General features: G+C 36.7%; 1 protein-coding gene across 4 annotated transcripts; it reads right to left on the bottom strand.

The window, feature by feature from the left end:
* Positions 1 to 297: 297 nt before the first annotated feature.
* Positions 298 to 18,063, bottom strand: LOC124406942 (NADP-dependent malic enzyme-like). 4 transcript variants are annotated; one of them, XM_046882670.1, is made up of 8 exons: positions 17,975 to 18,063; positions 12,132 to 12,306; positions 3,270 to 3,428; positions 2,726 to 3,088; positions 2,296 to 2,607; positions 1,440 to 1,808; positions 918 to 1,212; positions 298 to 748 (listed from the first exon to the last, which is right to left on the bottom strand). In XM_046882670.1, exons 1-8 carry the CDS (start codon positions 18,046 to 18,048, stop codon positions 633 to 635), a joined length of 1,863 nt encoding a protein of 620 aa, XP_046738626.1. In that variant the 5' UTR covers positions 18,049 to 18,063; the 3' UTR covers positions 298 to 632. The 4 variants fall into 4 exon arrangements, with proteins under 4 accessions (XP_046738626.1, XP_046738635.1, XP_046738604.1 ...); XM_046882679.1 differs by having other exon boundaries at positions 12,132 to 12,300; XM_046882648.1 differs by lacking the exon at positions 17,975 to 18,063 and adding an exon at positions 13,277 to 13,437.
* Between the last annotated feature and the right edge of the window lie 229 nt (positions 18,064 to 18,292).

The following is an 18,292-nucleotide window of genomic DNA, read 5'->3' as shown; positions in this document are numbered from 1 at the left end:
TTTTACTCTAAATTATAATTTCTATCTGATTCATAAATTGAAAGATACCTTAATAAAGTTTATAGTTTTAATCGACGAGGTTCACTTCCAATTTCATTTATTAATCGTGATTGGTTAGAAAATTAATGTGTCTTTTTTTTTTCTTTGATTTTTTTCACGGTCATCCCCGATATTCGTGGTTGAAAAAATAATGACCATGAATGAATGATAAAACTAGTTTTTAAACAGTAATCGTTATTTTATTTTATTTTATTTTATCTCTACAACTAAAAAAGAAAAGCGGTTGTGTAACATGAGAAAGTTAAGAAAGAAAATATATTGATTAAAAACACAGTCTATTTTACATGAGTAGATGAATTCTTTTCTCCACTTAACATTAGGAGCTTATTACCGTAAGGTATTGTACCTAACAATTTCCGATTTATCCACAATTTCACTTTACAAAAAACCAATTCAATTAACTCTAAATAAAATATGCCAATTGAAATCGTCTTAATTATATCTAAATAGTATACACGTAAACATTATATACACCGATAAAAATGCGCGTGATCGTTGAAAATTGTTGTGTTCAAGTAAAATCAGTATTTTTTCGTTGCGCGATATTTATTAGGCACCTTATTTTTTGCCCGCTACTGAGCTGGCCAAGGATATGTCGGAGGTATTGACGGTTTGTACTTCGTATCGTACAGCTGTGCTTTGATAAAGTCCTCGTAAGATTTTGGCTCGGGATGAACCGTCGCAAGTTCTGTAAAACAAAAGTAACAAAGTTTGTAATTAGAAAAGTTCTCAGTCTTTGTATGCTGAATGTTTTCAAATCAAAATTCATGCATCTTATTAATTATCATCATTCTTGCTGGGAACGAACAAAGCATCGTTGCTCATTCTGTTCAGAATCAATAAATTTTAATACTCACTAGACTTGTAGGCGTATTCCATTACTTTCACTGCTACCTTGAGCGAACACTCTCGAATATCGTTGAGGGGTGGGTACAACCCACCGCTGGCAAGGTCTGCCTCTGTGACAATTGCAGCGAGGGCATCGGCAGCCATCAGGAATGTTTCCTCAGGAATGATGCGCATCCCAGCACACACCACCCCAAGAGCTATTCCTGGGAAAACGTAGCTGTTGTTGCCTTGGCCAGGGTGGAAAGTCTTACCCTCATAAGTCACAGGAGGGAAGGGTGAGCCGCTGGCAAAGATGCATTTGCCCTATTGCAGAAGAAAAGGTGTTATAAATTAAAAATTATACTGTACTACAAATCGAATCTTCTTACACAAAATCCTGTTCACACACCCAGGTGCCACATTGCTTGACAATACCTAATTTAATGTGATTTTTTTTTTTTTTTCAGGTATCTGTTATCGAGAATTAGAAATCTACGAGAGTTTTGGAGTCAGATTAACTACAGCAATATTCAAGATATTCAGGAATTTACCTTGGTAGCGATGTAAGCCTGTTCCGCAGTGCACTCGGCTTTACTCGTGGGGTTGCTGAGAGCGAAGATTACGGGCTTATCATTGTTCCTTCCCATCTCCTCCAGTATTTCAGTTGTGAATGCACCTCCGATGGCTGCAGCACCAATGAGAACCGTAGGTCGCGCGGTCTTCACCACATCAACAAGGGTCCTGATCGGAGCGTGATTTCTAGCATAGTGCAGCTTGTGCTCCGTAAGACCACCCTCAGGACGATTTTTCACAATCAAACCCTTCGAGTCGACCATCCAGATCTTGCTCTTTGCATCTTCAACGCTAACACCTTCTTTTTGCATCGCCATGACGCAGAGTCCAGCGATACCAAGAGCGGCCTGTGAAAACGTGGGAAATTTTTTCAATTAGACGCGTGTAAGTTACTCCAAATTTCAACGATTTCTTATATTCTGCGAGCTGGAAATGGATTCAAATTCAATTATGTGCCATTCGTAGTAGTAAATCTTTACTGTTCAACTTTACTTTTTATGTCTTCGATTTGGAAACAATTTAATTCGTGGAATTTTAGTTGATATAACAGTTGAACTTGATCAGAACTTTGTACAGAGTAGCGTGAACTATGAAATGCAAGTATTGTATCTTGAAAATGCTTGATGGACTGATCTTCGAGAATTATATCAGAAAAACATTACCTCTGAATTCGCAATTACGGTACCACGGTGTACGTCTATGAAAATAAATCTTAAGCAATGAATGGATCCATTTCCTCGGAGTTAATGAACGAAAATATTTTCAATATTCAATTCCAACTCTGAGCAGGTTTCAACCTGTTGAAATTCGATACAAAATAATGCAATTCCTTGCCTCTCCAGCTCCTTGAAAGACAATTGTGTTCTCGGAAAGTTTGGTCCCTGTAACTCTCAAGGAAGCGAGAAGACCAGCAACTGCGACGGATGCTGTGCCCTGAATATCGTCGTTGAACGTGCAGTAGCTATCCCGGTACTTGTTTAACAGTTTGAACGCGTTCGAGTTGCCAAAATCTTCGAATTGTATCAGAGTATTTTGGCCGTAGCGTTTCACCACCGCCTGCATGAACTCTTCGATGAATTCGTCGTATTCTTGACCCGTGACACGCCTGTGTCTGTGACCAATGTACAACGGGTCATCCAGGAGTAACTGCAAGTTGAATGGAAGTATGGATCAGAAATTGGTTCGACAGATACGTATAATCATCTAATCCATTTGTACAACTATTGCAGTGCCGAATATTCAGAATAGACCGAAAACAGCGAACCTGAGTGTTAGTGCCGACATCCAGGGTGATTGGCAGACATTGGTGAGGCTTTATGCCAGCCAGGGCCGTGTAAAGCGATAATTTTCCAATCGGGATTCCCATACCGTTGGCCCCAAGATCACCCAGGCCAAGGATACGTTCGCCGTCGGTTACAACGATCGCTCGAACATCGTGCTCGGGCCAGTTCTTGATGACGTCGTAAACGTGACCCTTGTCGTGGATGCTGATGAACAAACCTCGGGGTCTGCGATAGATCAGTCCGAATTTCTGGCAGGCAAGACCGACCGTTGGAGTGTAGACCAGGGGCATCATCTTTTCGACATTTTCCCCCAGGAGACGGAAGAAAAGTCTTTCGTTTCGGTCCTAGGGAATGTAAAAAAAAGAGACCTTCATCACTCAAATCATGTATCGACGTTGAGAAAAGTCCTCAACTTAGCTTGTCTTTTGACCTGTTATAAGCTTTTGGTAGTGTATACATTATTGTTTGTTTCTTCAATTTAGTACTATTAGATTGCAAAGATTTCGTTCAGTCTAGACGATTTACCAGCAATCCAGTGAGGTAGATGTACTTCGACAGATCGTCGGTGTATCGGTCCAAATTTAAACGGCACAGTTCTAGTTGTTCCTCCTGAGTCTTCACGGCGGCAGGTAGCAATCCGTGAATGCCAAGAGTTTGCCTCTCCTCAATGGTGAAAGCCATTCCCTGCAAAAAGGTGTAAAAATTTCCTGTTCAACACGGGGCTAAGTAATTTGATAAAGTGACATATAAACACGTAATAGACTTTTATAGGAGAACAAACACGTACGAGATTCCATTGTGTTTGAACTATTATGTCGGTGACGTACAGAAACTAAATGAAATTCCGAATCAGTATGTTAATAGCTTGGTACATGCAATACTTATACCTACATATGTAGAGCTTTGCGTAGCCGCGTTTAATCGAACTTCAATTATCAAACCTGCTACGATTTCGTGTCCCTGACATTCAACGCTGTAAGTTGACGAAAAAAAACAGAAAACCAATTCTAATTGCTCAAAATGTGACTCACTGTCAGTCAAACACAGCATATCTTGTATCATCAAACGTTAGCGCGAGAACCTTCTGTCGTTTAATTTCTATTGTGTTTTGTATTAGAAAAGGTCGTCAACCTTGTGGTGCAATACTTAAGTCGTAAGATATTGTTGTAACAAGTTACCCGAAGGTTCGAAGGTTCGTAAGAGGTCATTGCGCGTTACAGATAAGGCAAACATGATGCAGCAGGGGATACCTTTACGAAAATCATGTCTTGCCATTATTTTTTAAGGCCTAATATACATATCATGTGACAGTATGTTATTCTACATTTTCACTTAAATAGCGAACAACTAGACAGTGCAACAATTGAATAATAATTGAGAAGTATTTCAATGTTAATTTTTTAGCTGAGTTTCTGTATTTAATCGGGTTTCATTTATACGCCACTCGTTGCATAATTGAACTCTGGAGTGTTGTGAAAATCTTAATACAGCCGAAAGCATGATCATATATCGTATTATCTAGCATCCGGGAGGTTAATAACTTATAAGAGATAAAAAGAGGCATGTTATTGTCCTCAAAAAATATTACCGACTTTTTTAAACCCTTATATTTATATACATATATCTGCCTACATTCTTTCTTATTTGTTTATTCATTCATTGAATTTTGTGTAACCAACATTTGATAAAACAATGCTTGGTTCGGGATTACGAATCGGATTTCCCAACAAGGGAAGATAACGAGTAACCTTGGCAAAGCCACCGATCGCAAAGCATGACGCAAGTCAATTCCTCGCGGACGTAAGTGAGGTTCATGTATCATATTTCTATGTCAAGTGAGACAACATCGAGACCTCTGGAGCTGAGAGTGAAAGGGTATGAAGCTGGATTTCACGCTTTTACATAGCAACATATAACATACGTGTTCGCAGATTTTTATCGTGTCTCTTGTGTAAGCTATGCTGCAGTCATCGCGATTCGCCGGAAGCCATTTAGCAGCTATGACTTGTTTTCATATTTGAAAAAGTGTTTTCTGGTCAATCGTAGGATTGGATTTGTACACCACAGCGAGCAGTTCGGAAAATAACAGATTTTAAACAATTTTCCGGTATTCTGAATCGCCTTCAAGAAAAAATATTTTTATATTTGCTGTCACCTTGCTCCTTTCCACAGAGCTGCAGGTTTCGCATGTAAAATAAATCTTATACGCGTGTTATTTAAGTGCAAAAAATTTATGTTAGGTTGTTTTTCACACGTTCAAGTAATTGCTGCGATTAAGTATAGTAATACCGTGCATCGTCTGGGTGAGACTGGAGTTCGTTGATACGCCATGATCTACATTGATCTATACCGATGAACGATACATCGATCTGGAACAAGGCCCCACAATCCTCGATTATGTTGGCGAATACTGAACGCTTGAACAATTAGCATTTATCTCACGCTCAATGACATGGTAATATCATAATTCGAAAAGAAACGAGTTTAACGTGGCCGGATGCATGATGGAAAAAATAAGGTCGTAACAAGGAAAGTTATCTTAAAGTTCCTTTTTTTTTCTTTTTTTTTTTTTTTGCAACGCAGCGGCATTCTCATCAGTATTTTCTCACTCTCACTTATTTTTTCTTGCTTTTATTGGCTTGTGAAAAAAAGGATGATAGCTGCTAATTGGGATCAGAGGTCGACGAGTCAATTCGATGAAAGAATAATAAGTGAATTGGAGATCCGAAGTTCTGAGCTCGTATTTTCGTTAAATTAAATCGCAACCGTATATTTTGACTAGACATAGGTTCACGACCTCACCCGTAATGGATTCTCACTTTTTACATAGCACGTTCATACTCATCACTTCTAAGATCATACGAGCAATTTGAATCTCGTAATTGCCTTTGGATTAACCAGAGCGTTATTAAATTCAATGAGACTAATTCATCAATGACTCTCGAAGATTTTGCCCAATTGATTGACGTCAAATATCAGCCCTGCAAATATAATTATCACTTGGTAAACGACTATAATTAGACTTGACTCATGATGTGCTAAAATTTTTATGTTTTTGGACGAGAATTTCTCTTCGACGTGACATGACTTTCCGTGACGTTCACGAAGTTCCTAAAAAATGTCTGCGCATTTTTCCCGGACGAAAAATAACCTTGTGTATAAACAATATTGCATTGTCTAGTTGGTTACAGAAGAATTTCAAATGTAGCTCTCTACATAAATTTACGTGAAATGCTCGTTTCACAAACGTGTAGAATTTCTTTTTGTTAGATTTTTATCGCTCCTTTTTTATTTTTATAATACACAGAAATCTCGCCGTAATTTATTTCACATTCGGCACTTTCTTTTACAGTGATTATAACGATTTTTTTAAACTGATACCAATCATGCAATTTATGCTCTATTATCGGTGCATTGCACGTTTAACAATAAGAGCGTGCTAAGAGTGTGGAGTTTATAGTTTTGATTTTAATCGGCAGCTAGCAAGAAATGTTACAAGCGCAGAGACTCATAAGCGAGAACTATAAAATTGACCTTGATGGTTAAATGTGATGGAAAAAATAACATTCAACAACTGCAGTCAATTTTGATTGTACGTGATACTAATATCCTTGACCAAGTTCTTGTCCGTTATTCCTCATATTTATTTGCTGTGCAATTTTCCTTGCCGTTTCGTCTGGAAATATTCTGCCAACGGAGTTATTTAACGCTCGAAACAACAATACCAGACAATACTAATTATGCATATGTGAGAACTGTATTAATCAGTTGAGGTGTTCCTGAAGCAGTTAATTATTTCTACCTGTGCTGAATCACGTAAATCAGCCAGCACTCACCTTCCGCCATTGTGAAATGGAGTATGCGATTAATATTATCGTAGGCGTATTGTATGAACGTATATCATTATCCTTGTTGTACCGACGTTAATATCCTTAACAATAACAACCAACGATATTATCGGTCTTACTTTGACATTTTCTTTGAACTTCGAAGTCGGTTTTGTTTAATATAATATTTTATTGCATCAGGGTAAATTTTTTTTAGACAGTTATTATTTTGTACATTTTAGACCGTCAAGAAATTGGGACAAAGAGAGCAACTTCGCGTTTTCTGACGTAAGTCATAATACGTTTAATTGAAACGTCGTATTCTGTTGAATTATTAAACAATTTATTCGTGAAATTTTTAAAACGATGCCGAGTTTTTATTTCGGTAAAAGTACGCAGTGAAATAAAGAATTTAGGTGTGGCAAGACAGTTATCGAAAAATCAGTGCCAGCTGTTCACGCCAGAAAATGAGAAAATAACGTATTTTTAATGTTAGAGCATCTTATCAAGCATTGACATGATAATGCAGAATGCAGCAGAAGTCAGACAAAAGTTTCAAAAAAACTAGACAAATATTGAGTTGTACGTATACATAATGAAGTGCACGTATGCGCGGTTCAAAAATCAAGAGTCCAATCGATCCTTGAACGTTGGGTCTCTGGCGTGCGGATGTGGGAATACATGAATGTAGATGATTAGACCTGCGTGATAATATCGACGGCTGAACACCCGTTGGAATTGTTCAAACAGTCCTGGTCTCGAGCTGGAAAATTCCCGAGGTATTAATATTCCAGTTTTTGTCACCAGAAATCAGGAGACTACGTAATTTCAGAATTTTCAAGTATTTTTCTTTCCTTCGAAGTCATCGAATTTGAAGCGGTGATCGCGTATATATATATATCACTGATTAATTAAAAAAACACGAATGAATGTGTCTAATTAACAATTTCATCTTCTTTCCTCTTGAAATTTTCACTCTTTCACCGTAAGTTAGCTAACAGGACTAGCAATGGCTGCTGGTTAACTTTGATGAATGGAAAAGTCGACTAATTCGAGATAAGATCTGTTGCGGTTATCGCGTCTGTTAATAACTTGTTATGCACTGACATTACACGTCTGATATATGATCATAACGCAGAGGTTTTATCAATTAGCAAAACATTTTATGCCGTATTATTATTATCACCATCATGATTTTCCACTTTGAAATACAGACGTCTTTCCAATTTTTTTACTCGGTGACACGAAGTACACGTATGATTTCGATCAGATCAATGATGTACGATGTTACAAATCATGCAGCGTAGTTTATCTACGAAAGTCTTTTTAAATTGATTGACCTATTCAAGTTTATGCAAATGGATCTGAATTTATGTAATCACTGTAGGTACAACTCGTTCTGTGGTTTATTTGAATCAACAAAACAGATTTTGTTGGAGTCCATTCATTTTAATCCAGTATCCCTTATTTGTTCCAAAAACGATTACTACAATTCAAAAGTTTCGATTCAGTTAGTTTGTCAAAATGATTTAGTCAATCGAATTCCTTGATTCAACAAAGCCTTTCTTCCCGAGATCGAGTAACGTATAGATTCGAGTGAGCCTTTAGATGTGTTTCCGATATCGAGTCAACTAAATGCCATTTCATTTGAAGTTCATGTATTGCTTCTCCTAGTTGAATGTTCGTCGGCTAAACGACCACTAGGTGGCGAATTTTCTCGCTAGAGAAATAGTTCCAGAGATTCTACTGATACCGGGTAGTCCCACGGATGTGGATGACGCGAGATGAGTCGGCCATCGGACCTGTTATATACGAATTAGACGCGCTTAACACCAAGTTTCGGACTATCGAAGTTAATATTGAATGCAAATAAACGAATCCACTGACACTCGTGGAATTTGCATGTATAGGTACCAATTAATTCAACCAATATAGTTATCGTTACACTGACGGTTGGAATGATATTGAATTTGGCAAAATATTTTGTTTACGTTACTATTCAGTGTGATTACAATTCTCGATACTACTTCTCTTATAGTCCATTGCAACATTAAATCTGTTTGTTCAACTACTTACTAAACTTACTAAATTTTATCCGCTAAACACGGTATTAAAATGAATCTATTACCTCACCAGCATCAAATTCAATCACACTTAGCAAATAGTTAAAATCAATAGTCACTATGAAATGAACAGTAACACATTATACCAGGTTTTTAGTATCAATTACAAAACTCATTTTCATTTCAAACCATTAACCAGATCTATATTTTCTGGTTGCTTGAGATAAAATTGAAAACAGTTAAGAACCGTACAGTAACCACGCTATAAATTCTACTACCTTTTACTAAAAATCAGTGATATTAATCAGTGTAGTTGTGAAACTTTTTCACTGCCGTTTTACTAAAATTACATTCAGAAAATCCTCTCAAGTGTCACGAAAGTACAATTAAGTTTTGTTTTTAAATAAAATGTTCCCGTCTTAATTAATTTCAGTAGACTTTAAGTGTGATTTGAGTTACGAGTACGAATTTATAATTCATTGTAATTTGAACGGAGTGAGAAATCTTTTCGATTTCAATAATATTTTTGTGGTGGAGTGGAAAATTTTCATTTCAGTGATTTTTCGGTGGGACTTTAATATGCCTTTAATGCAATTACGCTAATAATACAGTGCGAAAAAAATTCTTAACTACATCGTTAAATCTAAGTGTAACTTGAGTGGAATTTTAGTGGGACGGAATCCGCTAGGGACGTGATCTACGACTAGGATACCCTTCCGTCGATGGCCAGGAGGGTTTCCGGGATTCGTGGGACGTGTTCCTCTTGCCGAGGTACCAGCGTCCACCAGGTTCTTTCCGTCGCGTCGGCCATGGTATCTGACGACGAGGAGGAGGTCCCTTGCTTGCAGAGGGCTCGTCAAACTTGTCATATCAACAACCTGCAGCCCTGGAGACCGTTGCCGGGGTGAGTTTTCGCTTCACATTATAAACCGAGGCCGCATGGTCGATCAATAACCCCTTTCCCTGGGCATCTTTGTTGCATAAGAGGGTCGGCCACCCTTGCATGACCGGATACCTTACCTCGGTCAACCATACGCCCCATGCATGGAGCATTATTGGGTTAACGACGCGTGGACGGAGTCTAAAAGAATTAGGCAACTTGCACGGTTTGTCACGGGACTGTGAAAAGCTCGGTAGAAAATTTAACCTTCACTGCGTAAAAAAATCTCGAGAAGTTTTATTTGCGCCAATGATGGAAAACGCGAATGAAACAGCGTCACTACTGTGTACAGATTGTAGAAATGAATTTGAGCTAATTCGAATAGCACAAGTTGATGGTAAGGTGTCCCAAAATCATTAAACTATGCTGTTTTTGTTCAATTATATTGAGGGTTTTTGGATGAGTTTTCTCAATATATAGATCTACAGAGATATAGTCTGACAAAAATAAGTTGCCTACAGAGTGAGTAAAAATGTATTTGTGTGTGTAGGGTACGATAGATTTTTACTAAAAAATTCCAGAGTCTTATTATTTTGAACGTTGTAGTTGAAAAATCTTTTTTCAAATTCTTGTTAGATTACGTTTCTAGTGCGTAGTAGGAATGTGGTTTCGTAATTACCATTACTGGCTTAAGTGATGTTTCTTAAGATTTCTTCAATGGATTTTCTCTGTTTTTCTATCACTGTCTGATTCTTGAGTATCACTTATTGCTTCGCACCATAATGAGCTCGTTATACTCATGCTCGTAATGACTTGGCAACGTGTAAATTGAACGCATACTTATAACTTGAAAAAGAAATCGAAAATCGGAATTGGTGTCCAAAAATATCAAATCGCTTAGATTTTTTACCAGGAATCAGGACACTATTCGAGTGCAATAATTTTTAAAAAAGTTTGTAACTTTTTATTGCCGCATTCAAGAAGATTGAAAACGTATTCATTGCAAAATTGTAACGAATCCGAAGTATCATATGTCAACGTTGAAGAATGATAAGAATTTTAAAAGTGTAATACAGATAGTTACGTGAACCGAGCACGATTTTTTACCACAATGGATCTTTTTCGCAATTGTAATTCCATTTCGCGACATTTATGCAGGCCAGGACATATCAATGCAAGCAAAATTACAGTAAACGTAGTTGGAAATCCATTTATCTTATGCTTCGTAAATATGTTCTATCAATTTGTAACGATTTTTAGCACTGATGTAGTAATGAATATTTTGCGCACTGAAGTCTGTATGACATTGTGGATTTTCTGCTAGAACAACAACTTTTTGCTTAGTCAGCGTATAGAGAATAACAGTGCATAATTACATACCTATACATATATACGCCAACGTATATATATTCTACTAACTTATGATACCTACGTGCAGAAATACACGGACGCTAGTGTCTCTTGACATTTCTTTTACACCCGGGTTCCTTGAAGTTAATTCATTACACCGGTTATTAGCCACTTATACCGTTAAACGTCGTTCACGTATGTTTGAATATCCACACACATTTTCTCCTTGCGATCAGCTGTTACCTCTATCTATATCTATCTACCAGTATGGACATAGAAATTTGATGACTATTATACATTTCGAAACACTTCCAAGAATTGCTGAAATTTTATATTGCGAATTCGGTATTGCGATTCTGAATCTTCATATTGGAAATGTACAGCACAAGCCTATTCGAATTTCTCTTTTATTTTCTCATTTTCTCTTCCACTATCTCTCCCTGTTTCCATCTCCCTTTTTCCTTTTCTACTTTTTTTTCCGTCCATTCGATACCGCACGAGTTCACTTGACATTAACATCGTGCGAAATATTGATAATGAAAATGAATTTTCCAATTCTCTAGTCTTTTTATCGATAGATATGATTCAAAAATCGAGTCTTCAATTTCTGTGAAAATCTGGGAAACAGCTGACGATGAACAATGTTGTTCGGGAATTCGAATTGGTAGTGAAAACGCACGAAAAAAACGTCAAGAAAAACGCATCGCTCATTTTCTAAAGTCATTTTTGTTGATTGATTATATCTACTGCAGCCGTTTCAAGTATCCAACCTATTTTTTCTACTCCTTCGACTTCAATCCGAGACATTTTAATCACGCCACTCTTTGTTCCACGAGATTTAAAAGTCTCAGGGAAATCAACACGACGATGACACACAGTGTTTTCCAGCTCAGCGGTCAGCGTAGCATTTTTTTATCTCATATCGTGCCAGAACCTTTCTTTTAACATAGACAAAGTTTTAATATGGTGTCATGGTAGAAAATCGTTAATTATTTACTCCAATATATACATAAATTCTAATCTCGACCTTGTATACAATTTATGCCAAATAATTCGTGGCTGACAACGTGCGAAACGTGGGGTCTTCGTCTGAATCTAGGACGCTATAAATTCCCAACTATTTTACCATCGATCATACGAAGTGCGGACGCATCTTACGCAGGCATAGCTATAATAGAACGTATCCGCGATAATGTGTAAATATAGATCAGGGTCCTTGGACACCGCGAAATGGAAAGACTGTGAGCATAGAGGGTGGAATTGGTACCTTGTTCAGCTGGGGGTTCTTGACGTGGTCCAGGCCGCGGGTCAACCCGGCACAGACGTCGTCTCCTGGGCCCCGCTGCCCCAGTTGATCGCGTTCAAGACTCGACATCGTAGAATCGTGTGGCCTGGCTTTTCGACAGGAACTGTCAGCTCGGTTGTTGGCTCCAAACCTGCAACTGACGGACGGGCTCTGTAGAAGACGGAGGCATATCACGTCACCCTGATCGCCTCCTGGCGCAGGCGCAAAACGTCGTCGCTTTTCCTCGGCGTCGGCGCCGAACGGACAACAATATTACATCTCTGTCTTCGTTGTTACTTGTAAAGATAAGTTTTTCTTCGGTTTTTTTTTTATCCGTTACATCGGCAACCGGGGATTCTGTCTACGTTGTGGTTCGTCAATCAGGTTTTCAGATATAGCTACCACATCCGGAAAAATAATATATTGTTGTCGAATCGAATATCCCACTCTGCGGTACATTTTTAACGCGCAGACCACATGACGTCGATCAGCTGTTAGTCACTGATGACTATAATGAACCCGGCAAACTTCAGACTGAACCGTATTTTTCCACCGCGGTTAAATACTTTTGTGAATAGCAATGGTCAAACTTCGATTTCATTACGCTTTTATCATTTGCGTAGGATTTTTATCTCGATGTCAAATTGGAGGAAGAAATTGAATCTTGATTTTTTAAGGCCTCGGGTTGAAAATTAGTTAGGTTTTCTTTTTTTTTCTTTTTTCGTTTTACTCTAGGAATGTCCGTTCAAACTATTCAGTCTTTTTACTGTTTTTTGAATCCATTCTTTTATCAATATATTCACCGAGAAACCGCGAGATTCATCTAACCAGCTGATTACAAATAAAACTAACTTATTTTACGAGTGAGCGAAACTTTGACGGATATTTTTGTCGTTAATTTGTGATAAAACTACTCGAATCTGAAGACCCCCCTGAAATTCGCAAAGATTAAGTTAAATTTTCTCGGCTGCAGGGTACACGATAAGTAAGTAGATTAAATCGATTATCACAGTCTCGCAAATTCTCGTCGTTGAGTTATAGGTTCTTTGATGATGATGCCGCGAGAATATCTAATATTTTGGTCAATCATTAGAGCCGAATGTAAGTGATTGTAGAAATTGCCTCACCTATCCTGTTCGCGTTCACTTCGATCGCAGGTAGATTCTTCCATTACCTTAGATTCGCATATATTATAGTTGAAACGACGCGAGAATATTTTACACGAATGATTTATCCGCGATAAAACGTTTCTTGACATATTATGCGTACGAAGCAGTTCATTCAATTGTCCCAATCAGCTGTTCCGCCTCTCGTATTCACCGTCTGTCTATGCATCTATGATGTTGTCTTCAATAAATCCAGCAATCGTTCCTTTCGGATTTACGGTGATTATAGATTAACTTTATTCGGTAACTGCGAACTTGGCCCTGCAGCTGATATTTCTAAAGCGACTGACAATGAGATTTCCTCTGCTCTGCGCATGTCAGGCAAATACTCTTACGCATGGACTCATAGTACACGATATACATGTATATATGATGTATACATCACGTTCTGTAGTTATGTTAGCGGTTGATTGCGTCATTCCTCAACTCACAGCTGATCACGACTCGGAAACACTCGATTCGAATATGATTTGCATTTGCGTTATGATTTCTGATAAGGTATTGCTTACGAGTCAGCAAAAACTGATGACTTTTAGTTTTTCTTTTTTATTGGTTTTTTTTTTTTTTTCCTTCTCCGTACACCAGATAATGTTAACGAAGGTAAAACCCCGGCTGAATAACTTTACCCGTCTGATTTAGTCGGTTTCATGAGTGGACACTTTTCACTATGAGACGAAGGTGATTTCAACAATCGATGTAGTCCAATTTCAAATTGCTGCATCATTTTTTCTTCGATAAGCATAAATATTGATGCTAGCGTGTTACTTCGAAGTAAATAACAAATTGCTTTGCCCAGTCGCAAGTTATTATCTTGATTACAGTGTGAAGTAATTTGGCAAATCGTTCAGATCAGAATATGATATAAGTATAATTAATAAACCACCGAAATTATCGACGACGATTTGACAATAAGTGAAAGTTCTTGATATTCAGTTTACTTTGGCCCGGAATCTACAAGGAAATCTAGTATGATTCGACAACGTATTTCCTGACAATGGATAATCGGTATTTTAGATTCAAACTATATCAACGCATATTCTGCACGCTTTGAGTTTTGGAAAAATTACTTCGGTGTGGAATGCAGTAATTCAATATTTTTCATATTCACTCGTGGTTGTTGGTCAGTATTTTGAAAATGAGACTTATGATTAGATTATATAAATAACCTACAATACGCAAAGGAGGATCTATATGGTTTTACTGAAACTTTTTACTCGAATTTTCAGTTCCAAATAAACTTGATTAGCGAGGTGACGTCATTCCGACCAATTCAGACACGTCAAAACCTAGACGATTCGCACATGGTCAAGAATTTGGTATTAAAGTATGCGAACGCGTGATATTTATAGCATATGTTATATATATATATAGGTATGTATACATACATATGTAATATTTTGAACAAGCATTTCTAATCTCTGTAGGTTACATCATCAGCGCAGACGCCACGCGAGTCTTAGCCAAATTATTGCAACATAAAAGTTTTCTTTATTCATTTTTCGGGCTTATAGATGTATATCAAAGTTCAATCTTTTTTTTTTCTATTACATAGTCTCGTTTATGCCTAGTTATGATATCTTGTTTTCTACCGCTGCGTTATATTCTTTAGTTTTTTTTCAGTTTTTTTTCTTTTTTTATATCTCCAGTAAATCCAATTTACTATACTTTCACAAAGCTAACTACAAGATTTCACTGTATGTATTTAAAAATGAATTTATTCTTATAATTTGAACTACTGCGAGGAGAAATTTTCACATAAAATAAGCCACGTGTCACAAAATCCTTATTAATGCTTACGAAAAAAAGAGCTAATTTTATATTATAAAATTAAAACTAATTTCATTTAATCGTAACACTCAGCGGCGATGAATCGCTTTAAATTAATGCACGCGCTTCATCGATGCCACTTTCACGTGGCTGCAAAAATCGTACGATTCGCAAACCAATTGTAATCGTGCGCTATATAGGAGAACGCGAATTGACCTCACATGTTACGCATGTGATGCGCACTACCGAATATAGGTGCTATAAGCGTGATAGCTTCTTGCTATAAATGGGCCTGAAAGAAAGTAATAGTCAAATTACGGTATTATTTTTGCGATGCGAAAATTCATTTTGCACGATAAAAAAAATCAACAATAGAAGAAAATTATAGCGGAGAGGTGACCAAAACGGGTTAAGGGGGGGGGGGGGGGGCAGAATGTCGTACGTTTCAAATTTTGTTTTTTTCAATAGTCAACAATGATTTTTTTAAAAATTAGTGAGCATTATTCTGAATTTCGAAAAAAAAAATTTCCCTGATAACTGAAAATCATTTTTATTCTCTTAGATTACAATTGGATAAAAAAGATTCAGCGTATTTCAGTCCCTGAAAACTAAGTATTTCCTTAAGTAACCCGTTTTGCCTCCCCCCACCCTAAATTTCTAGTTTGCTATTTGTTGTAAAGTGAATCATGAATGAGTTCACTGTACAACGTATAGTAGTAATAGATTTTTACACTAAAAATATTTGACAATCACACGAAAACCTTTCTCAATGTGAAGTAGGTATGTACGGTTTCACTGCAAAACGAGGTCGGCCAAACGGAAAGTATATTTCTACTTGTTATTTTATACGTACATACACAATTAGGACAGGAAATTGCACGCGCAAAACACCGGCTGAAAAACAGAGGAGACGGGTTCGCGTTGATGCGAATGGGTGTAAAGAGCCGTGAGATTTCGTAACTTGTTGAAAAAATGCTGACTAATGATTTCCAGCAAGTGTGTAACAAGCTGCGAAAGGAAATAGTGCGGCTAATGGCTTCGATTGGTCGAAAATCGCTCCTAAATTTTCACACGCAAATTTATACCGGATTTCCTTAAGTTGCTCGTGTAAAATCTACGCTCGCAACTTTTTCTTCGTACAACAGGTATGCAAATTAATTGAATTTTCGTGAATTTGAATAATTATACTTTAATTTCATAAAATAAAGAGTTTGCGGAAATTAGCGTTCGCCGTTACTGCGTCACTTGCCATGTATTATTGATGTATTCAACAGATTATCTATTTTATATAGTAACGTGTATTACATTAACAATAATAAAAACTGATTATTTCAAGGCTATAACCAATTTACAGATGGCATATATATATCCGTGTATAGATCAGAACTATGCTAGCTTTTTTTTTTTATCTTTCACGTTTCCGTATGTAGATATAGTAAATATTCGAAAGACAGATATTTGTCTAAAAAAATAATATGTAAAACATTATCATGTTGACAAAGTGTAGGAAAACAATTTTTCATACTTATAGAGATTTCGTTCATATATCTATTATAATCTATATAATTTGCGTAAACTCAATTTCAAAATGTTTAAATAAAAACGTGGTGAGTTTTTCTTTTTTTTTTTTGTATAACTTTTCTTCATATGTAATCATTGACTTAGCAAATCTAATCATCAGCGAGTCGATGAATTATCATCAGTGTTTTCCTTTCATTTAACCGCTTAACGAGTCTAATCTGAAAAGATATCTGTACATACAATAATATCAATATTTTGATTGTACATACATTGAAGGATTGGCAATAACAGTGACTGAACATATAATTAAAACGTAATAAACAATTGAAACAGTCGGAATTAATTAATCCCGTATAAAAATTATCTCGGAGATTAAATGAATCGGCTCATTAGCGAAATAGGAAGATTATTATAATCTGCAGTTGCGAAGAACAATGTTTTGCGGCTATTTCTTTATACATGATTAAAAAATGTCGAATCTGCACGTTATGGATATTGGTTGAAAGAAAGGATAAGAAACTACAATTGTAAACATGGAGGAAATAACATTATTCGTAATGACTTTGTCTTATCGTCCGTTACATACCAAAGCCAAAGGTAACCAAATATAAATATACCGATTATATTGAATGTTATTCCACAATGAGCAAAAACAATTCTCTGTTTTTTCACAATAGATCCGTTTCACCATAATAAGACAAGCTATCTGAAAGTGTTCTCGTGGGATGAAACATTCGACAATTATGTTGCATATTAGCTTGATATTTAATAAAATAGCAGTTTGTATGCGAAGTAATTAATTAAAGATAATTATTAACTTGCAAAATCACTCCTTCCTCACGTGGATCTATAATTCGTGGGCCAATTATCGTAAATCGCTTTCACTCGAGTATCGTGTACAGGAAATCAGTATGCGCTAACCCGAATGTGTCAAAAAGGAGAAAAAGAGAAAAAAAAAAATTAATACACGCGACGCGTTATGTGTAAACATTTATTATGTACGTGATATTTTATTACTCCTGCAAATTTCTTTACATTCACTCTCAATTTCATCAGATCTCTCCGAAATTCTGTTGAAAAAAATAAAAAAATTTACTATTCCATCTTTATTAACTCCCATAAAATAATTAACCTTACGGAAAAACCAAGCTCGTTATGTTGACTATATTCTACGTACTCTTTGGCATCCGTAATTGTCAAGTGAGTATAAAGTTTTATCGTCGATTTTACTAATTGCGTACTCTTGACAAGTGCCAGAGGCCGATGGTTGGAATTTTCGGGAATTTTATAACAAATTGAACATCCGTCATAGCCAGTGATAATTATTGTTTTATAGACGCAGATTGCGTTTACTACACGACTTTTACTCACGTGGTAGTCAGATATTCACAAGTTCCAGGAATACCGTCGAGATTCTTAGAGTCCTTTGAATGGATGCTGCCCATCACGTTTAAGTGATATCAGGATAAATGGGGAAACAAATTTTGCCAATAATCTATTGTAATAATAACTATCAAGCGAGTGCTACGCTTTTCGCAATTATGTATTACTCAAAAAGAATCTCAGCTCATCCATTCGGCTCGTTGTCGAACTTAGCACGTTTATTATATAGTAATTAGATTAACAAGTATCTACAATAAATCGGATGTTATACAAGTTTTTAATTTATCGAAATTTCTAGTCTCTCCG

Source organism: Diprion similis, chromosome 1 (assembly GCF_021155765.1).
Source record: "Diprion similis isolate iyDipSimi1 chromosome 1, iyDipSimi1.1, whole genome shotgun sequence".
Taxonomy (NCBI): Eukaryota; Metazoa; Arthropoda; class Insecta; order Hymenoptera; family Diprionidae; genus Diprion; species Diprion similis.
The sequence above is the reverse complement of the archived record's forward strand: the minus strand, read 5'-3'. Positions and strand labels throughout refer to the sequence as shown.

Coding starts and splice junctions, on each gene's coding strand:
- LOC124406942 (XM_046882648.1), bottom strand. CDS start 13,407: ATGTCAAGAAACGTTTTATCGCGGATAAATCATTCGTGTAAAATATTC. Junction 2,608..2,725: donor ATGTCGGCACTAACACTCAG/GTTCGCTGTTTT, acceptor TTCAACTTGCAG/TTACTCCTGGATGACCCGTT. Junction 1,809..2,295: donor TCTTTCAAGGAGCTGGAGAG/GCAAGGAATTGC, acceptor ACGTTTTCACAG/GCCGCTCTTGGTATCGCTGG.